This window comes from Arvicola amphibius, chromosome 9 (genome assembly GCF_903992535.2).
Source record: "Arvicola amphibius chromosome 9, mArvAmp1.2, whole genome shotgun sequence".
Taxonomy (NCBI): domain Eukaryota; kingdom Metazoa; phylum Chordata; class Mammalia; order Rodentia; family Cricetidae; genus Arvicola; species Arvicola amphibius.
The window spans coordinates 49,854,147-49,877,650 of record NC_052055.2 but is presented as its reverse complement, the minus strand read 5'-3'; the positions used below and the strand labels follow the sequence as shown (position 1 = coordinate 49,877,650).

The 23,504-nt window shown below is 39.4% G+C and overlaps 1 protein-coding gene and 1 pseudogene across 1 annotated transcript in view; both read right to left on the bottom strand.

The window, feature by feature from the left end:
* The window catches only part of Lrrk2 (leucine rich repeat kinase 2), a 121,246-nt gene extending 110,683 nt beyond the window's left edge, over positions 1–10,563 (bottom strand). The window contains exons 1-2 of the mRNA XM_038343704.1: positions 10,491–10,563; positions 1,823–1,954 (exon numbers count right to left, since the gene is read on the bottom strand). Coding sequence (XP_038199632.1) covers positions 1,823–1,954; positions 10,491–10,563 — 205 coding nt within the window. The remainder of the gene's footprint in view (positions 1–1,822; positions 1,955–10,490) is intronic.
* On the bottom strand, positions 1,816–23,160 carry LOC119823543 (annotated as a pseudogene).
* Positions 23,161–23,504: the final 344 nt, after the last annotated feature.

Sequence of the window (23,504 nt, the reverse complement as noted above, 5' to 3'; positions counted from 1 at the left end):
AGCAATCAAAGTTATCTTGCAGGCCCAAAATTAAGAGATTTACCAGAAATGTATTTTTAAAATTAAATAAATCACCAAATTAAATTTGCCCTGGAAATAATGGCTTATTATTTGAAAATCTATAGATTTAATGTCATAATACCAAAAGAAAAATCTTTACATGCATTGCTTGGTATTTAAAAAAATCAGTGCCCATTTCTGATTTTTGTTAAAAGTGACAGATGTAACAATAGTAAGCAAGAAGTAAAGGAAATTTTCTTAACTTGATGAAAATGTCATAAAACAACTTACATTTTGACCTATAAAAATCGTGACACTCATTATTCTGGATGAGATAATATTCAAAGTTTTTAATCTCTAAGATCAGGAAGAGGACATGGATCGTGTCAAACAGTGCCTCCATTCAGGATTGTGCCCGGGATTCTGGGTCATGCAAGAAGGCAGAGACGTACCGGACAGAATGAGTGGGATGGATGGGCACAGAGCACCACTGTTCACAAGCCATTAACTTAATAATCTGCTTATATGCCTCAAAAGTTGTCAGAAATTAAAAAAGACACCTAAAATCATGTTCATGTCTTCATGTAGGCACAGTTCACAGATGTAATTTCAAAACAGATGCTAATTGTGATTATAAAGAAATCTGAGAACCTATAAATAAGCAGTGCAGATATGTGAAACCTGCATAGACCATACAAAAGAAATGACAGGGCAGAGACCTCAGTTCTTCATAACACGATCCATAAATTTTGTCGTTTCCATTCAACTTTTGTAATAGCTTTAAACCGGAACAATTAATTCTCAAGTTTGTATGGAATAGTAATGAGCCAATAAAAAGCCCAGACATAGGACACAAGTCGAGGAATTTGTGGGCACTTAACTTTCTATTGATTCAGATATCAAATCTTAGAGAGCTTCACAAAGTGCTGATCCAGAGAAATCAAATTAATCAACATGACAGAAAACCATAGGCAATCTCATATCCTTATCATATGGTCTAAAATGATTGCACAGGCTGGCTTCTAAAGCAGAATCACACTAAATATAGGTGCTTAGCATCTCTAGGGTAAACTGATTTGAATTTATGGAGTATATATCAGCAGTAAGCCTGTCACATGGAAGATATATGTGTAAAATACAATATATACTATATAATATACAAATATATAGTTATGCATATATGATGTCTATATATTTTACAATTATATGAACCAAATATTTATATATTGCAATATATAAACCATATTTATATATAATAAGTATAAAATGTATAATATATATAAACCATACAACCATACTTATAGATGCATAACTATATTTAATATTATATTTCACATATATATCTTACATGTTACAGGCTTTACTGATTTGGATATATACGCCGCATAATAAAATAAGTGCAATCTAGAGACCCTGTGTACCTATACATACACATACACACATATATATAAACTTTTGACAACAAGAATCATTTTATATCCCTAGTAATACAGTAATTCTTAAGTTGGGCAATTAGATCTTCTTTGGATTTCTGCTTCATATTTTAGACATAATTTGTATTTACTCTTTTATAGTTAGCAACCATAGTTTCAATACAGCTCAACAAAAATATTTCCTAGAGATTAATTCAGAAATTAAAATGCAGACTTCTCATTAATAGCAGATGTCTATTTTTGTGTTCCTTTCATAACTATTTGCTACTTCACAATATTTCTACCCAGTGTTTATTAAGATGCTACTTATTCATTAGCGTAGAATGCATGGAAGCTTCATGCATATACACTATATACGTTCTGACAAGAAATGAAGAATTAAAACTCACCTAATGTTAGCCTATGGAGCAAGGAGCAGCTCACTTCTTGAATTTTCTCATTGGCAGGGAATGCTTTCATGGCTTCTACCACAATATTGTAACATCTGACATTCCCACTCATGAGGACTTCAACATTGCTGCCTGAATTAAGAAAAAGAATCATAATCACCAAAACAGAGTGTGTTTCTTCTTTCAAATATGTATATAAATGAGTATTGCATAGATAGTGTAATAGGTATAGATTCGGATGCAAATAGCATCTTCCATCATATAGCAATAAAGATTCTATGTTGTTAGTTGCTAACACAACAAGATGTATAATTTAGCTTTGGCATAAGTATAAATTATTCTTATTTCATTCCTTGTTTTAAAATTTTAAGGTATCTGTAGGATTAATATTTTATAAACTATCCTACCATTCTTCCAAATGCAATCTACAGATTCAATGTAATCCCCATCAAATTCCAACACAATTATTTACAAAAATTGAAATTTTATTGGAAACATACAAAAACAGCAAAATAGCTAACAATATTTAATAATAAAGAACTGCTGGCTATATCACCATCCCAGAGTGCACGTTTTATTGCGAGCTGTAGTAATAAAAACATCCTGGTATTAGCATTAGCACAGAAACTGACACCATTAATCAATGGAATGGAATTGGAGACCAGATATAATCTAACACATCCAGACACATGATTTTTGATAAAGAAGTCAAAAACACACACTGAAAAATACAGCATTTCCAATAAATAGTGCAGAAAAACTGGACAGCTGCATATAAAAGAATAAAACAGATCCCTGTTTATTACCGTGCACAAAACTCAATACCAAATGGATCAAGGATTTCAATGTAAGACCAGATACCTTGAATCTGATAGAAGAGAAAGTAGGAATAGTCCTGAGCTCATTGGTACAGGGAATGACTTTTTGAACAGAATTATCAAAAAGCTGAGAACAATTAATAAATAGGACCTCGCGGAGTTGAAAATCTGTATGGCAAATAACCCTATCATCTGGAGAAAGTGACAGGGTACAGAATGAGAAAAGATCTTTACTGTTTATACATGCAACAGAGGGCTAACTTCCAAATTATATGAAGAACTAAGAAAAGTCATGTATATCAAAGAAACATGACAATTTAAAAATGGGGGTACAGAACTATGCAAAGAGTTTTCAAATAATGAAACACAAATGGCCAAGAAACACTTAAAGAAATGTTAAACATCTTTGGTTATCATAGAAATACAAAGTAAGATTATTTTGGGATTCAATCTTACCCAAGTCAGAATGACTAAAATCATTAAAAACAAGGGACAGGCAGGGGCGGTGGCGGCACACGCCTTTAATCCCAGCACTTGGGAGGCAGAGGCAGGCGGATCTCTGAGTTCGAGGCCAGCTTGGTCTATAAGAGCTAGTTGTCCAGGACAGGCTTTAGAAACTAAGGGAAACCCTGTCTTGAAAAACCAAAAAAAAAAAAAAAAAAAAAAAAAAAAAAAAAAAAAAGAAAGAACAATAAAAACAAGGGACACCACAAACTGGCAACGATAGTAGTAGGGGACCATTTATTCAGTGCTGGTGAGTATACACTCATATAGCTATTGTGAAGCAGTGTCACGGCTTTTTAAAGGAGTTAAAAATACATCTAACACAAATATAGCTATTACTTGCTCATCCATGTTCATTGTGCTGTATTTATAATAGCCAGAAAACTGTAAATACCCTAAATGTCCATCCAGCTAATAAATGGTTAATGAAATGTGGGTATGCTTACACAACAGAATATTATTCAGTTGTTTAGAAATTGAAAGCAAGAAATCTTCAGGCAAAATGAAATGTCCTCTAGTGCCATGAATGGGTTACTTGTAGTTCAATCATTTACCAAAGGGTCTCATGGAATTCCCCCAGACATCATTGGCTGTTCTGAACACTATTGGTTCCTCTCTACAACCTGATGGTAGGCCCTATTGCTGAAGACAACATTGCTTATGTCACCAAACTTAGAGAAGTTGAGCAAGTTCTTAACTAAGAGTTTTGTCTCTACTCATTGCTATTCATGATACTAGAAGGCATTCTGCATGCTACCAGAGGAGAAAGATAACCATCAAAATCACTCAGTTACAAACCCTGCAATATATAATGACCTATCTACATGATATACTAGGGTAGTAGTGGCACAAAATGTTATGGGAATAACCAATCAACTTTTTAAAAATTAGATTTAAAGCCCACTCCTTGAGATGGAGCCCATACCTGACACTGCTAAAGATGTCGAGAATCTGAGTTCAGATAGCTCATATACTTAAGGGCAAACCCTAATACTATTCTTCTACTAAAGAACATAGCACAAAATGGTCCTAATGACATACTGCTATACCCACAGATCAATGTTTTCATTCAACACTTATCAGAGAAAGCTTCTTCCTGTTGTAGTAGAAGGTAATTGACATGGAGACCTATAAGTAAAACAATGCATGACTTTGAAGCACTCAGTCTTTCCTAGTTATGAATACCATTGCTATGATTAAACATCATGACCAAAAGCAAGTTGGAGAGAAAAGGGTTTAATTGGCTTACCACCTCCATACCATAGTTCATCAATGAAGGAAGTCAGGACAGGAACTCATAAAGGGATGGAACCTGGAGGCAGGGCTGAGCAGAGGCCATTGAGGGGTGCTGCTAGTGGCTTGCTCATTGTGGCTTACTCAGTCTGGCTTTCTTATAGAGCCCAAGACCACCAGTCCAGGGACGACATTAACCAAATAAGCTTGCCCCTCCTCCATCAGTCACTAATTAAGAAACTGCTCCATAGCCAATTTTGTAGCTTATACAGTCATTTTCTCAACTGAGTTCCCTCCTTTCAGATGTGTTTAACGTGTATTCAACTGACATAAATCTAGCCAACATGCAGTCCCTAAATGGGATGTCTTCATCCAACCCCTCCCCTCTGGCCCAGGGAGCTAAGCCAGAGAAGGAGAAAGATGAATAGAGCCAGATGTGATGGGGAACTATAGGGAACAGGGTCTTCCAGACACAACAGAAGGATGAACTCACAGGAGACTGTTGTGATGTGCACAAGGCCTGCATATGTTCAAGCCAGATGGGGTCCCGGTACTGAGAAGGGAAATTGGAAACAGGCTCACACTCTAACCAAGAACTTATTTGCAATGTGTATCAACTGACAACAGAAGTCAGTTTCTCCAATAGAGAGTCACTGGGTATATGTCATTTGAGAACAGACCTCATGCCCATTAATATTTGGCCCAACACAAAAATGAACACTGTGCTTGTAGACATTTGTTTGTTTTGGCATTTTGGTTTTGGTTTTTTGCTTATTCGTTTGATTTTTACTTTTATTGGGATGTTTTGAAAGAGAGAGAGAAGTGATATAAAGTTGGGTGGGTAGGGAGGGTACGGAGGTTCTGGTAGGAGTTGTGAGGGGGGAAATGTAATCAAAATATATTTGTATGTAAAAACGTTTTAAGCCATATAATTTAAGACAAAAGGAAAAAACTGAGGGTTTTGTACAACTCTAAAACCAGCCAAATATATTTCAAATAAATGAGCTCAGCTGTATGTGTCCTGCTGAGGACATTGATTACGGCTTCTGCAATGTCTTTTCCTCACCCGAGGAAGGAACTTCGAGATTATGTCATACACTAGAACTGTGAAAATAAACTTGGATATATTTCCTTCATCCTAGAAGAACAGCTAAACAAGGGGCAGAGACCTTGAACTTCCCGGAGATGGCAGAAGACGGCAGGAGGACAGATATATTCAAGGACAAAACACATGAGCAAGGGGCTGACATGAGTCAGGCAGCAGGGAAAGGAAGAAGTTGTGGAGGAAGCCTGCTGTGAACCTGCAGGGGAAACACTTCTGTTTCTGCATGTAATGTTGACTACTCGCTGAACAGAAAAAAATGCCTGTCTGTAAAAGACTTTTTCGAGCATAGCTAAACCTATTGTTTTTTAAAAAATACATTGTAATGTTTAAATGGGATTGTAAAAACACCAACATGTTTTTTAATTGTGTAAGAAAGGAAAGGAGGAGCCTGATAAAAAGCCTTCCCTGCAGAGCTGCTGGTAAGCCTCTAGATTCAGCATTGTTAATTGCTGCTGGCTTTGACCTGTTGTGTTATGAATCGACACATTTTAACTGGTTTATGTCATGAGTGGGTGGAAGACAATGGATTCCAAAAGAAATCGGCCCCAAATAAGTGAATAATGAACAGAGCTCAGGAAAAGTACAAGCCAGAAAATAGCCGACTCGCTGACAAGCGATGACTCAGAGAAATTAAGATGCGACACTCTGCTTTGGGATTAGTAGTCAGCCCCATCCTCTGTTGACTGATTTCCTGTAGATAAAGAAAATGCTGTATTTTTATGAACATATGAAAGAACATTTCCCAGAGCATTTTTTTGACCCTGTTGCAATGAAGTCACAAGCTGTTGTACCTGAAACCAAACTTCTATATCATATGTGTATTGTATATGGTATTATATGTAACATAATATTGTATATATTATATGTATGCACAGAAAATTCATACAGTGTTAAACAGTTTTGTAATACATATTACATACCAATTATTGTTTATGTTCTTCACAATAAATTAACTAATTTAATACAAGAGAAATTTACATGTGTGAGGATGAAAACACTACTATTGAATGCATGTTTATGGCTGGCTCAAAGCACACAGAGAAATATGAAGGGCTAGTGTGCAATTATAAAAACACAGTCTGCAGCCTATTGCAGCCGATTGGCAATCACCAGTAGTGTGTACACTAAATTATTTCTTCTGATTTCTACTTATTTTGATGAACTGCTAAATTCAAAGCATCAATAATGCTAAGCAAAAATCAAAACAGAGTTCAGTCCCTATTATGTGGCTATTTTGGCCTCTCCCAAACTCACACCATGTCTGTGCCTTCACCCACTAACCCTTATCATGACCTTACCCTGCCTCCATCAGAGCAGTTCCTGCAGGTACTCGGAGATAAGCATGCCTTTTTATGCAGACACACACAGACAACTAACACACACACACACACACCACACACATGCTAATGCCACATTTACCCACAGATGCATGTACACACAGGACACACTGATACTCAAGCATCCATAATGTACCCACTCACACACATGCATTCACATTTACACATGGCTACACACACATATACACTCACAACATGCATACATTTATGTGCACATTCACCCATGCTTGTGCATATGCCACAAATATACACACGTATACACACATATACATATACACAAAGTACAGACTGGCATACATCCATGCACACATACATGTACCCAATCACATAATACATGCACACATTCATGCACACACACACACACACACACACACACACACACACTCCTAAAACCAGAGTTTCCTGAGTGATTTTCTACTCTTCTGCTCCATATCTATTTTGCTTCATTTTTTTCTGGCACTAGGTATTCATCTTAAAGCCTCACACAAGGCAAGCACTCAGCCAATAAGCTGCATCTTCAGTACATATTGTATTTTACTTTATTTTATTTGAGACATGTTCCCCTTAAGTTGTCCAGGCAGGCCTTGAATACAGCCTTCTGAGTGTAGCTGATATTTCACACTTGAGCTATGGGCCCAGCTGCCCCCACATATTATGTTACTAGTGTCCAGCTTCTTAACGTTTCCCTGTTTTTAGTACTATTGTACACCTCCTTACATGCTAAGTTCCCAGCGTTTAAGGCTTTTCAAGAGCTTGGCCTTGTTTCTACTGGTTCTCGCAACCATAGGAATTGTGCCTCAGGATGCCTGGCCTCACCTGAGATCATATCTGTGGTTCCTACTCTACGTGGACTCAGAAGAGGCCAGGCACACATTTAAGCTTTCACTACTGTTTCCCAGACACTAAAGCCTAGAACTGGATGCAGCACAGTCTGGACAAGTATGAGTTAATTAAATGAATCAGTGAATGAAGAAGTTTTAGCATCCACAGGACCCACATACACACCAACACACACACACCACACACACACACCACACACAAACTCCAAAAAGACACATTGCATTGCTCTCCACATGCAAATCAGAAAAGCACGCAGAGAAGGTACTCACAAGGAACCGCCAGGGAAATGAAGGCAGCAGAGCACATGAAACACAATTTCCTTGTCCCCTTTGAAGCTGCGGAGTGTGCTCAGCAGTATCATGTAATCTTTGTTCTCAACAACTCAATCAGCTGTTCCTCGGAAACTAAATCAGGAAGGAAAAAAAACATGAATATGCTTTAAGGTGACAATAAAATTTTAATTCCTGAAAGACATATTTATAAGAACAAAGCATCACAAAGACAATATGCTTAATAAAAATGGTTTTCTTCTGTCTCAAAGGCATAGGAATTTAAAATATAAATTAGTTTGAAACAGCAAAAATAGTTCTGTTTTTAACTGGTTAGATAATCTTTTGAAATGAAAAATTATTAGAAATAATTTCTCAGAAAAAAAGGAGTAATTTCAATTCCTTTTGTGGGGAGTCTACAGCAATCTAACAAGTACAATAAAGATGATGTACTGGAAGGAACATTCTATGCTTCTGATGGTTGATAATGATGATGGTCTATTGCGGATGAGTATCCTATGAGTCTTACCCACTGCCCAATGAAGATGACCCTTTGGAATGGGCTACTGGTGATCTTGACCACTGATAATGAAGATGACTCATTAGATATGAATATCCTACAAGACTGACTTGCTGATTATGAACTATGTTTCTATTTTCATTTTTTAAAATGTATTTTATTATGTGTGCCTGTTTGTCATTATGTACAGCACATGCCTGAAGTACCCAAGGAAGCCAGAAGAGGTGGTTAGATCGTCTATGACTGGAGTTACAGGTGGTTATAAGGAACACTGTGCAGGTGGCTGGAATTGAACCTGGGTTCTCTGTATGAGCAGCAATTGCCTTATCTCCAGCCCCTATTTTTGATATTTAAAATTTATGGGATTTAGATAGACTGCTGAAGAGAGACACAGCTAAGTATGTTGGTTCAAAAGTTGTTAACAGCAGCAAATGGTAAACTGTTTGGAATTTAAAATACTCTGGTTTAGTGGGTTTCCATGAGAAATAGAAACTGTCATTGATTTTAAGTGAGATTATCTTTTAAACTGACATATATTACATTCTTTATGGATGTTGAACTCCATCTGGAGTCATTGTATTAAGTGAGAATCTCAAAAACTGTTTGAAATCCCAGTCTATAAGTTGAGAATAATGCCAACAAAATGTTAGAAACTCAGCTCCGTAAGATCAGCCTTATCTTTTCAATTGTGTACTAGTATGTCTATGTAAGATAACATGAAACTTGTTAGATTCATTTAATTAACGAAAGATGCCACGGAACCTTTACATTTAATAGTATACTTCTCGCAATATCTTTTTAAGTTTTGATAACCATCTTTATTAACTAACTTTTCAAGATTAACTTTATTAACTAAATTACTATCTCAGGAATCTTGATCCTCCTGAAAAAAATCAAAAATTGTTTTCTTCTTTTTTTTTTTTTTTTTTTTTTTGGTTTTTCGAGACAGGGTTTCCCTGTGGTTTTGGAGCCTGTCCTGGATCTAGCTCTTGTAGACCAGGCTGGCCTCGAACTCACAGAGATCTGCCTGCCTCTGCCTACCCGAGTGTTGGGATTAAAGGCATGCGCCACCACCGCCCCGGCTTGTTTTCTTCTTATCTTTATAAAATATATAATATAACATGGTATAATGCAATAATATATCCTGAGTATTAATTATCATTGGATTAAGATTCTCCTGTTTAACCACTCAGTAGTCTATGTCATTCTGTCCTGGAAGGAGACACAATGCTTGTGAGGGCATAGTGACAGCCCTCTTTCATGAATAAGCGTTTGTCCAAATAGAAACAGAATGCAGGTCATGAGACAAACAAATTCCAAATTTTATCCTTCAATTCTTATCAAGCTTAGGTGCAAGATGTAACAACAGAGAAGACAGCCTGGAGACACGTGAAGGTCCCGTGCTCTTCCACTGCAGTGAACTCTTCTATACAAAGCCTGCATCATCGAGGAGCTGGGTCCCCAAACCAATAGCCACCACTGTGTGCTAGCTAACTGCTAACCTCAGACTACTTGCTCAATTCTCCAACCCATTTCCTCAACAAGTGAGTCAAAGGACTGAACAAAACTAGCTCAGTGTGCAATTCAACTGTTAACAGTTCTGAGCCTGCTGTGAAATGCCTCTCTTGTCTTGCTTTTCAAGGACACTCAGTGCTGGCCCAGTTTCTCTACACAAAGTTCTGTAGCAATTTCAAGTCTGACGGGATTCAAAATCATAACCCCCATTTTAACCTGTACTTGACTTCATAGTTGAATGTTTTCTTCTTACGAACCCATGCAATCCAGTTTGCCAAAGTGAGCCTCGTGCCCAGTTATGCAATAGAAGGAAGTCTACTATAACCACATGATTAATAACCTGTGAGTGAAATCACACCACAGAAGGGAGCAACATTACCACACTAAGAAACTAAGAAAGTTTATTTCACTTTGTAAATAGTATAATTGTAGATAGTGATTTTTCTCATCAATTATATCCATTTTTTCCAGTACAGGTCATTCTTCTTATTAATACCTCAAAATAAAGAATTTACAAGTTTAAATACCTCTCTCAAACAGCACGTGTAAAGTCTTGCATCCAAGTTTCTGAACTTCATCATTGGTTGAATATTTGTGCATGGCATCAAAAATTAGCAAGAAAATATCACATTCTTCATCCAGTATTAGCAAAGTGATTTACCTAATTTGAAGAAAACAACATGATGTAAGTACACACAGTCGTTTTTAATAGTTGGTACATTAATTATCTTGAGGCCTATGAATATTTCATGAATCTTTATTTTGACAGAGACACTTCATTGCCCCAAATGTTATCCATAGCAAATTCTTTCCAACAAAGCTCTCTTTCAATTAGTTAAGTTCAGCAGCTTCCTATCTTACTGAGGGATCTCTTCCTTCACAAACCAAGAATGCAGAAATAGTTGCTAATGGCTTCTGCCTTATAATCTAAACTTCTACCCAGTTGTTGATAGTTCACTCCTACACTGTATTTTAAAAACCTAAATGTGATCCTGGAAGTCCCCATGGTAAAATCTTTAAGAGCCCGTCTCTTGCTCTTATGCAAACGAAATAATAGATAGATAGAGTGGAATGATAGGTAGACACTTAAATAGGTTAAGATAGATTAGATTATAGATAAATAGATTAGATTAAGAATAGATCGATCGATAGATGACTAGATAAATCGCATGCTAGGTCCATGCTCGTGATAGCATCGCTAGCCTCGATACGGTCGCTCGATCGCATCGCATGCCTCGCCTCGCTCCTGCATCGCTCGCTCGCTCGCTCTCTAGCTCGCTCGCCTCGCTCGCTCGCGCGTCGCTCTCCTGCTAGCTCGCTCGCTCGCTCGCTAGCTCGCTCGCTCGCTCGATAGATCGCTCGCTAGATGATTGGTGAGGCTCAGCAGGTAAGGGCACCTGCTACCAAGCCTGACAACCTGAGATTGATCCTTGGGATTCACAAGGTGGAAGGAGAGAACCAATCACCAAAAGTTGTGCTCTGAGCTTCACTCCAGTACATTGGCCTGTTTGTACTTACACATGTGTGTGCACACACACATGCACACACAAATAATAAAAAAAATCATGAACACAAATAGTGAAAAAAAAGTACACCAAACCAGATCCTTTATAAAAACCTCCCATATCAATGTCTTTAGCGCATGCGTGACTCAAGTCTAGATATGGTACACCCATTGCTCCTCTTAAAAACTCCCTCAAATGCCTTTTTGAACTTGCATTAGAACACTGTCCTGCCATAATCTAAGATGTAGCACACATAACATTCATTCTATCAACAACAGTAACTATCATGAAATAAGGATAGAAGCTATAAACAGTTTTTTTAAGCTGGGTTTGTGTGTGTGCTCATATGACATTGGAGACTGAACTTCAAAAACCTCAAACATGTTAAGTAGGGGACTCTACTGCTAAGGCTACACAGCTAGCTTCATAGTGATTGTTTTGTGATACGAAGTGTTAATCACTAGTTGGCTCATTTCATTATTACACATTTAATCAACACTAGAACCTCACAAGATAAGTCTGAACTCCTCTCAAAAAAACTGAGGCACTAAAAGGCTAAGTAAACCCACGCAGCTTTGCTACTGCTCATAGCTAATGGGAGGCCGAGCTGGATTAAAAAATTAAGAGTAGGTCAGTTAAGTGGAGGGCTTACAGAGTTAACCCCAGCACTTAGGGTGTGGAAGGCTGAGAGAAGAAGATTGTGCATTTCACACAAACCTGGGCCGCACAGAGAGTTCCAGTCTGCACTAGGAAGAGAGGTGAGACCCTTAATCAATTTTAGACAGTGTCCCCTTACATTTGTAATCCCTACAAGGGAATTTAGCTGCTGTCTCTGCTGTGGCAGGAGTCACCATATTCTCTTATGATCATTTTTCCTACTACAACCTCAATCATTTCTCTACATGTTTTAGCCCTCTGCCCAGCGGCCCCATTCCCTAGCCTCTATGCCTAGTTTAAATTGAATAATAAAATTTAAACAAAAATGAAGTCCAGTTTTTCATATTTCAGATGCTCATCAATTCACAGTCATGCTACTTGCTCTGGCGCTGGGCAACACACGAACTATTTCCTCCTCTACAGAAAGAAGGATCACTGGGGCAGTGCTCTATTATGACAAATGAAAAATGAAGCAAGAGAAAAAAAAAATTAAGCTCCCAAAGCTGAGGGTTGAATAATTGAATTAAAGACTCTTAGGAATCTTCTGTCTCCTGTCCTCTTGGCCCTGGTCCTTAGAATCTTCTCTTTTCTTGCTCCTTCTCTCTCTGAGGGTCTTTATTAGCAGGACCAATGAGGATCCTACTAATTCTACTAATCTCCCACTCCCCTGTGTGACCTCCCTCCCATCTTCTCAGGTCTCTGTAGCTGTGCTCACAATTTCTCCTGACCTCAAAATGACCTCCTGTTCATGGAATGAAACCCCCAATCATTCAGGATTATGTTTTTGTCAACCACAGGCATCTCTCATGGAAATGACCACAACTAAAAATCTCAAAATCTCGGCTTGGGTCTCTTTGTCTCTTGACAGAGGTCACCTTAAGCAAAGACTCGGGCGCATGGAATCAGAGCCTGAATGTGTCACCTGCTGGATGAGGCCACCTCTCTGCTCCTCAGTGTTTATCATGCAGAAAGATAAGGAACATGCCTATCTGGGGTGAAAAGGGTTTTGAAAGCATGTTACATCTAGCAAACACTCAAGAAGTAATGCTACATGCTTTATCAAGAAAAGACTTTGAGAGTGGATACAGAAAATGGTACCAAGAAGGTGAATTATTGGAGCATATTTTGGAAGCCATGCTAGAACTAGAAATGGGAACATGGGAGGACCACACAAACAGCATTCAGAACCAAGGTCCTGGATGGCATCTGAGAAGCAGCCTGAGATAAGAGGCATGGAGAAGGCAGACATAGAAAAAAAAAAACCTCTCTAGAAACCACAGCTAGCTAGTTCACATTTTGACCCTGACCACAGAGAGGAGGGAACATTTGTGGGATGACTCACCTGAATCTAGAAGGAGATCTAAGGCTTTTAGTCCGACTGTTGACAGGTTTACATTGGCTTGGTGAACAGTTAACATTTTAAGAATCAGTCTGTAATAAAAACCAAAATGCCATGACAATGGAAGGTTATACAGCAAAAGCCAAGGAGACTCCCCAGTGGGAAAGTCAATTGCTGGCATACCTGGCAACTTGAGGCCAACCCCTGGGGCCCACATGGTGGAAGAAAGAAGGGATTTCCACAAGTTGCCCTCTGACTCTCACATGTGTGCCATGGCATACATGTGCCCCCCATGCATGCATACATGAACATACATATGAAGTCAATCAATCAACAAATCCATTTTTGACACAGGATCTTACTATGTAGCCCCAGAGGGCAGGCTGGCCACGAATTCATAGAGATCTACCTGCCTCTGCCTCTCTAGTACTGGGATTAAAGGCGTGCAACACCATGCCAACCTAAATGCAAATTTTGTTAATGAAAGTTTAAACTCATAGATTCGGTAAGATCCAAAACAATATTTAAGTACTGCTTTTCACTCACCTATACACTTATTGTACTAGTTCTGTCCAGCAACGCTTACGGGATAGGTTTCCCCTTGGTACAAACTTAATCCAAGCTTATAAAATTAACAGCCTGGCTTTGGGTCTAGCTCTTGGCAGAGCGCTTGCCTTGCATGCCTATGGCCCTAGTTCCAATCTCTACCAGCACAACAAATAGAAATAAGTAAATGAAATAACCAGGAATAGTACTTGCCTCAACTGTGGCAAATACATCACATGGTTCTGTTACAAATTAACAAGTTGATTACATGGAATATATGCATATTTCTAATTATCAACCATATCTCAGGAAAGTTTTTGGGAAACAAAGGGAGAAACATAAACATTTATTCTTGTATGAAGCTCAGTAATAGAGAACATGACTATATGATACAAGGCTTCTGGATTGACCCACAACCTGGAAAAAAATAAGAGATTTAGGAGAAGAGTATTATTCTATGTCTTGACAGAAAAGCTAAGTCCTGCCTGACTATATTCCACCAAATGTCCCTACTTAATCGTTAACACACAAAGCACCACGAAGAGTAGCCACACCAGAAGCGGTACCTTGGCTATGTCATAAGAACCTATGAACTATATGTCACACATGTTAATATATTAACATACAGTGAGATTGAATAAAGACGTTTATTTGCATATAACCATAATGATCTACTTAAATATTAAATTATTGCTTGCTACTGTCTTTGATAAGGTAATATTCCATACTAGATAATAAAATGATATCAATACTACTTGCTCCCAGATTACTAGATTCTGTTCTCTGTGTTATCAGTTCTAAACTATTTTCTGCCTAGTGGTCTTTGATTTTTTATATTGTTGAAGAAAATAGAGCTGATTCATCCACAGCCTCTTCCATATAAAAAACATATCTTTTGGTCTTCTAGCAGGGTGAAGTACTGTTGATATCTTGCCAGTTACCTACCTATGGTCAGGTCCTACTTGGTCCTCTACCCTACTTCTCTGTTCATTCCTGTCGGAATACAGTCAGGAAATAGAGTCATGCAAGGAGGCGAACTCAGATTGCTTATAAGGAAAATGCCAAGAAAAACAGGACAAGAGTCTCTTATGACCGCTCCGTGTCTTCAAAAAAACATGGAAGTGTTTTCTTGGAACAATGTTTTTGTGTCCTTCTTAATGCATAGCAGATAAGGGTGAGTTTATAATCAATTATTCATGACAACTTACAAATGGGCTATTGCTATGTTGTTTATTGCCTTAAGTAAGAGAGCAGGTTGTTGTTTTGTTGCCCATTGTGTGGCTGGTCTTATGATTATACAAATATATTCATGTGACTCTTCTTGACCCTCGGGGTATAAATTGTCTGCTGCTCTGAATAAAGCTGACTATTGCAGACTTTAGTCTGCCTCATCTTTAGGGTCAACTCACATCATTAACTAGAAGAGTAAACACATTCTTACTATCCTTCACGTGACTACTACAGGAAGGATTCCCCTTTTGGTACTGGTCAGTTTTGTAGGGAAAAAGTTTGGCCACAGAGAAAAACATCTTACAACTTTTTTCCCAAAATTTTCTAGTGTAGAGAACAGGGTAGCTCCCTTGGTCACAGGCCCAGATCTCACTTAAAGCAGGAGTGTAGACAATGAATGGAGGTGGAGGAATGAACTTGAGTGGTAAGCAAGAGAATGAATGAATGAATGAATGAATGAATACATAAGCAATCTATCCCATAGAAATAGTTTACAATTTTACCACAGAGGGTTGGTTTGTTCTGGAATATGAGGAGGGAGAGAGCTTTCCAGCAGACGCTGATATTGTAGATTAACTAAACTTGAAAAAAATTGGAATTCTCAAGCAAACCAAAAGGAAATTAAAATCAGAATGACTAATTGTATACGTACACACGATATATATTACAGAACTGACACAGAAACTTTCAAAGAGTAGTTTGCAAAAGGCTGTGTTTCTCAAACCATACTCGAAATGGTAGAAACTAAAAACTAGCAACAGCTACATACTTGAACTGGAGAAACATGCAAATGCTAAGACCGATCTATAATAACTCCTTTAGGGACAGAACAGTGTGCTACCCCATATACATCTTCTGATAAGTATTATAATATTCAATTTTTAATAAAATGTATTTTTCAAACAACGTAGCGTTGGAAGTAAAATATCTTCATAACTGTGGTCCTAAGTATGACGGCACCTAATGACAGAAGATAGTTTTATAAGTTTCCAGAAACTAAATTACTTTTTAAAGGATTTTCCCAGAAGCAAATTTTTCTTCAAAAATTCTTATCTAAGTATGGCTATGAATGTGGTCTTATTGAAGACTTTATGTTGACAGCTGCATCCAAGTGGCTGGTAAATAGTCACACAGACTAGGCTGAGAGGAATTAATTTCCTCTTTTCTCTTCCTCTTGAAAACCAGTATACTTTCACTGAGATTAGCATGCACAGATGCATGCAAATGTGCACATGAAGGCAGTGGAGCAGAACCTTGAAATGAAAGTTTACAGAAGTAACTTCTCAGACACTTTGGTTTATTTTAGAACTGGTGAATTGTATCAGCTCCACCATTAATAGTAAAAGGCTTGTCTTGCTTTGTCTTAAGTCATACTCAAAGATCTACAACTGAACCATTTATATAATCATAGAACTGTGTTATTAAAAATCATCTCATCTGACATTTCACTATCAATCTTAGTTTTCTAATTCACAAAGTTTAAAGATTTCTACAAATACAAATTATTGATTTAAGAAAAACACATCTGCATTAAGAAAATTTATCAGAATGGTTTTGAATGGGCAAAGGGTGTCACATATAATTTTTCAGTGCAGCTTATTTTCACGCATCTGTCATACTTACCGATGGATACCAAGGACTTCCCAATCATTTCCAATATCCTGGGGTCCTATTAAGCTCGGCAAGGTCCCTGGACAGACTTCTATTAATTTGCACAGAAGTGACCATCCCACCTGAAAGCAAGAAAGATAAATATTTACTTTTTTCCCCAAGATACTGTTTCATACATCCCAAAGTATCCTTGAACTCACTTTGTAGCCATGGATCCTCCTTCCCATCCAAAATGCTAGAATTAAAATCATGACCACCATACCCTGTTTTCGTGATGCTGAGGATGATCCAACTGGGGGATTCCTGTATGACAGGCAAACGTTATACCAACTAAACTATGACCCCAGTCCCATATCCGCATTTTTAAAGATTCACACTCTATGAGCCAATCATGAATGTCTGCTTTTGTGGAACAGATTCTTATATTATTTTTAAATAATCATTTTAAGACAAAACAAAGCCCTAAAATGCTTTCTGAGAAATGAAAGTGAGGTGTGTATTTAAGACTACACATTGCTTTAAAACACAAAAGTATTATGGCGTTCCTGAATAAATACCAAATAGATATCCCTGTCATCTAAATCAAACAAAATAAAGAACAATTTTTAAGGGCACACTGAAATTATTAAGCAAGAATGGGTATACTCGTACCTTATTACCTTTCTAACATGTAAGTATCTGACATAATCTTTCCCAAGAATTCAAGATTTTGATTATAGAAAGAGAGAAGAACTTGGAATGGAGAACTGAAGCTGGAGATTTTTGTGGCAATGGGAAATGATTGGCTTTGGATAATAGGGGCCTATGAGTAGTAATGTCCTATGACTGAACCTACATCTGTTACTTGGGAAAGAAAAGGAGCTATATTAGGAGGTAAAACACCTAAGTGCCCCTTACATGCCCCACGGTGTCTAACTCTGGACTGTGAGGTCACAAGTACCCTAAAACTCCACATTAATGCATGATGTCAGAGCTTACTGGTGCATTTTACATATATCTTTTAAAAAGATTTGTTGATTTCACGTGTTTGAATGTTTTGCCTGCATGTGTGCATATATGCCACCTTTGTGTCTGATGCTTTGAGGTCAGGAGATGGTGTCAGATCTCCCATGCTCCATTTAGCATCTCTAAAGCTGTCATAAACATTATGACTGAAAATCAACTCATAAAGGAAAGGGTTTATTTCATCTTACGGCTTCCAATCTACCCTCAAGAGACACTGAGGCAAGAATCCAAGGCATGAACCTGGAGGCAGGAACTCAATCAGAGCCTGTGGAGAAGAGCTGCTCACTGGCTTGCTTAGTTTGCTTTCTTGTATAATCCAGAACGTCCTTCTCCAGGAAAGACACTGCTCATAGGGCCCTGGGCCCTCCAACAATCATTAATCAAGAAAGTGCCCTCGAGACTTGTCCATCGGCCAGTCCAACGTAGGTAACTCCTCAACTGAGGTTCTCCCTTCCCAGGAACTCTTGCTTGCGTCAAGTTGACAAAAACTAACAAGTACATTTGGTACTGGAATTACACACAGGGTTGGAAACTACCATTTGTGTGCTGGCAACCAGAGTAGGATCCTCTGAAAGAGTAGCAAGTGCTCTGAACCACTGAGCCATCTATGCTGCCCCCGTTTCCAAATGCCTTTGTACAGTCCGCTGGATGTGACCCCAATATCAACAAGTCATCCTTTCACTCTGGAAAAGATAGGAGCCCATGATTCCAACTCAGAGATCAACCCACCCTTCCTACTACTTCTGTAAATCTGAACCATCTTCCAGTCTTCCTACGTGCTAACGAACTATACTTGATATGCTCAGGAAACAGAACATTTCCATTAAGGTAGAACACAGTTAACACAAAGGTGTCTAAGAGTGACTGATGACAAATACTAAAGTATATGAATCCTGGAAGTAAGGCTCACTGTGAGTCAGAACTCCTCAAAGCAAAACACGATGTGGTGGACGTAAGACTCCAGCCACAGTTCAAAATTCATGAGCTGTGGGATAAGCAGGGAGCTCACGACGAGAATTGTGTACAGGGGAGGAGACTGCAGCTGGTTAAGGCTGGGGAAGGAAGACAGATGATGCAGAGAGCCGAATGACCGGGTGAGGAATTCATATTCGCATGCTATGGAGCAGGAGCACACATCTGTGCGTATGTAGGAGGAGAAAGGAGGGCCCTCACAAAGATAAACATCCGTATGTTCTCTCCAGTCTCATCTACTTACAGCATGCGACTGCAAAAGTCTCTTTACTGCTTTTGAATGAAGCATGAATTGCCTTATGTTGCCACTACTTCCCTTCAAATAATTACAACTTCCTATAAAAGACAGAAATGTCTGTCATTTTTTTTAACCCTCCTTTAGTTAAGTTTAAGGTATATTTAAGTTGAATAACCCGCCTTCCCTCCAGGTAAGCGAACAGATGGTAACCATTCCAGATGTCACGGAAACCAACTGCTTCTGAGAATTTTTTTTTAAAACCTATATCACGCCTTTTTGCCCAGACATTTAAGAAAGTAGCATTCTCAAGGTTTGCTAGTGGGGAAATGTGTTCTAGGATGCTGAACTCCTTGTCCATACCTGGATGGCTAACTCACTGAGAAAGCCTGGTTTGCTTAGGTTGTTAGGACGACAGCATCAGTACTGCTTGGAAAAGATCCATTCAAGCAGCTGAGCCCGCAATCAATGAGGTGGAGCTTCAGTGACTAACTGAAGTCTCCAAGCAACAAAGCAGGGGTAACAAGCGAAGCATTAATGGTTCAATTAGGAACTTATCTTTCAAAGATGGAAAGATTTTGCCCTGCCAAGATTGCCAGACACAGCTTTTTCTATTATAGTTGCTCTATTAGATCAAAAGCATCCCACTCATAAACACTTAACCCACCTTTCGTTTATTTTTGGTCTCCTTCTCAAAGGTTGAACTACTTTGGAAAAGAGAAGCAAAATTGAGGAGCAAAGTAAATGACATACACGAGAGGAATACACAGGGCAAGCTTGATAGCAGGTCTCCAAGATCTGCATTTGCAAAGAAGCACAGATAAAGCAAAGCGTAAAATCCAGAGTCTGGAATATCATCTTAGATGACTTCTAACAAGAACCTTAACTCACCATTTCTAAGGAGAACTCTCCAAACTCCTTAACATTCACCAAGAGTTTTCATTGGTACTGCTAGATAATTGGATGCAGAAATAGGATAGGGTGTTCATACTAACTATACCAATTATGTAAAGAAATTTAAAGAAAATATACTTTCCTGTAGACTGTTGAAATCTTGGAAGAGAGATAATCCTTTCTACATCCCTCTGATAGGACAAATGATGTTGTGGCCACTGTGCATGCTCGTAGTATCTGTGCTTTTTGCTTTTACTTGCCTACACAACATCTTATGAATTCAACACTAGCTGATGGAGATTCTGAAGGCAGGAATAGATTTGAGTCCTCACTCTCTTACAAGCTCCCCCAGGGTCTATCACCCTTAACTGAGTCGATATGAAGGAACTTTGGTCGCTGTCTTCAAAGGCAGGGAGATTCCAGTAAGAATCTACCAAGGTAGCACGCATAAAGTCCTTTGCAGATAGATTGCATATAGATACACTAGAGTACTGGTTTTATTCTGCTAAATTATCAAACCAAAGGCTGTTCCTTCCTAACACACTTTGATGCCCCACGCCCATCCGAAAAACATCATAACTATTGCAGACAAGGGAGCCCACACTTGAGCATTTTCTAGAATCAAGAATTAGAGCCGGGCGGTGGTGGCGCACGCCTTTAATCCCAGCACTCGGGAGGCAGAGGCAGGCGGATCTCTGTGAGTTCGAGACCAGCCTGGTCTACAAGAGCTAGCTCCAGGACAGGCTCTAAAGCTGCAGAGAAACCCTGTCTCGAAAAAAAACCAAAAAAAAAAAAAAAAAAAAAAAAAAAAAAAAAACAAAAAAAAAAAAAAACAAACAAAAAAAAAAGAATTAGAATGTCTTGGTTGGGCGTGTAGCTAGCTCTCTGGTAGAGTGCTTTGTCTAAAGCCCTGTGTTTAATTCCTAGAATGCACACACACATACACACACACACACACACACACACACACAAAAGAAAAAATACACTTGAGAATGAAGGAGGGGGGAGAAAGAGGAAATGGAGGCGGAGGAAGAAAAGAGAATAAAGAAGAAAAGAGAATGGGGAGAGGTAGACACAGAGGGGGAAGAAGAAAAATGAGGCGGAGGAAAAAGTGGGGGTCAGGAAGGAGGAAATTAGAATGTTTAGAGATATAGGTCAGTAATCAAAATAATTGCTTTAGCACATTCCAAGTCCTGTATTTTGATCTTCAGCACAGAGAAAGGAGGAGAGGAGAGACAGAGTTAGAGCAGAGACAGACAGACATAGGAGCAAGAGACAGACAGAAGCAGGAGGAAGAGAAGAAAGGAGAGAGAATTAAGCAAGGGATGTGTTCCAGACTCCCCTGGGTTCTCAATTCTGCTACTCTTATTGACTGAAAAACGGGGGTCAATTTTTCCCAGCTTTTTTTTTTTTTTTTTTTTTTACCAAGGAGGAGTGAGTCTACCAAGTATAGCCCTTGGCAGTGTAGGCAACCAGAATTAGACACTTTTGAATCTGAAGCGAGAAGGATGCTGTAGGTGGAGAGCAGAAATCTCCTTAAAAATGATTCATATTCCGTGGGCGCTAAAAAGAACAGTTTCTTTATCGTGCCTCCATCTTTCTCTTGATTTTGTTTCCTAATAACCTAAAAAGTATTAGTCAGAAAGTACTTCATAACTGAAAAAAAATATTGTTGCAAATATAAGCACGATTTATAAAAGAAAATTAAATCCAGGTGTTGTGGTACACACCTGTAATCACTGCACGGGGGGGAGGGGTGGCTGTGGCCGGAAGAAAGCAAGTTCCAGGCACTCTGGCCTTTACTGTAGAAAGCTGAAGGAGCAAGGGGGATTTGGAGAGTGAGATAAGCCTCACTTCTGTCTAGTCGCTAGAATGAACACGAAGGAATATTCCCGCCTGCCCTCCACAGAGTTCCCCTACAGGGGTCTTCGTACTTGGGTGACAAAATGATTTCAATTCCCCAAATGGCAAAAAACTCCAAAGGAAGTTAGCACCTTCAGGAGTAATTCCGTCTCGGCCCGAAAGACATTCTTAATTATCTGGGCCTGCTTTGAAAGTCGCACTTAATTATCTAGCCTACTCCTGGGCTTTCTGTGACACTGATCCTAGAAGTCACGCTTTTGTCTCCATTTTGTGTGACAAATAGCTGGCTGCAGAACATAAGTGTAAACCGAGGGGGACTCGGGGAAACATCACTTTCTCTAGACACTGCAAGGTACACTGCAGGAAAAGCCTTGAAATCTGTCTCCTCGTTTAAATACTAGAAAACGAGCTGAGCCTACGAGAAAGTTTTGCGGTATACTTAACCCCACCCCCACCCCTGTGTTTAACTTAATCCCCGCCCCCCATTTGCTGGAACTAATCACAGCACTGTGCCCTATTTAAAACACACTGTATATTAAGAAAATTCTTAGAATAGCTTGAAAGGTTAATGAACTCACCTTGCCAATAAGAGAACTGTTTTCATTTGGTTCCTACCATCATCTAGATTCTGTCAGTTAATAAGTTGCATTTCCTCCGCTAACAATTGACAAGGTTTCCCTCTTAAAGCTAATCTCAAGTACCTGGACCATAATCCTTTTGTAGAAGGGTCTTCAAAACAGAAGGGAAGGTCCCTTTACCTGCTGCACGCTGGCAACTCTCATGTAGGAGTCCAGGACGATCAACAGAGGGCACGTGGAAATTTTTACCTTCAAATAACTTGGAGGCTGGGAAAGAAGACGGTAGTGGGGGAAGAAAACAAAGGTCACAACCCACAGCATCCTTTCGACCTTCCCGGGATTCCAGATCCTTCCTCTCTGAAGGAAGGAAGTGGAATGCCTAAGATTAGCACCCCAAGTGCAGGATAAAGTTTGCAGAGGAGGGAGGGGCTGCCGGCAGTACCTCTGTCGGAGTAGGTGAACACTAGCAAGTCCTCCAGGAGCTGGAGTAACGTGTCCATCTGCTTGCCTTCCTGGACATTATTCAGCCTGACTATCAACTTCTTCAGAGCCTCCTCCTCCTCTTCCTCCTCGCAGCTCTGCGAGCCGCCACTGGCCATGGTGTGGCGGGGACTGCGGGGCGAGCCTGGAAGGTTGCTGCTCTCAGCTGCTCTGCTGCCTCCGCTGCAGGCCCAGCCCTCGGCCTCCGACCGCGCCCAGAAGGCGACCGCGACTTGTCCCGGCCCAGCCTCAGCCTGGCCTGCCCAGCCGCAGCGCAGCGCAGCGCCGGGAACTCCGCGGTGGGGAAAAGCGAAAGCAGCCACCCCGCGATCGCGATCTAAGAATAGCAAAGGGGCGTTGGGAAAAGAGGACACCGCCCAGTTGGCCCGTTTTAGGAAAATGGCTTCTTTAAGAGTTCCCTCTATAGGGAGAGTAGTCATTTTCCCAGGGGATACCGCATTCAACAATCAAAATCGGCCAGCTTTTTGGTGACCATTGTGGAAAGACATGAATTGTTTGCTTGCTAGTTATCTGAAGCGCTGGTTGTCAAAGGCCTCTCAGTTTTTGGGGGGTTTGCAAGGCAGGATCCCGTTGTTCTGATTTAGCGCCCTATTCTCAAGGATGGA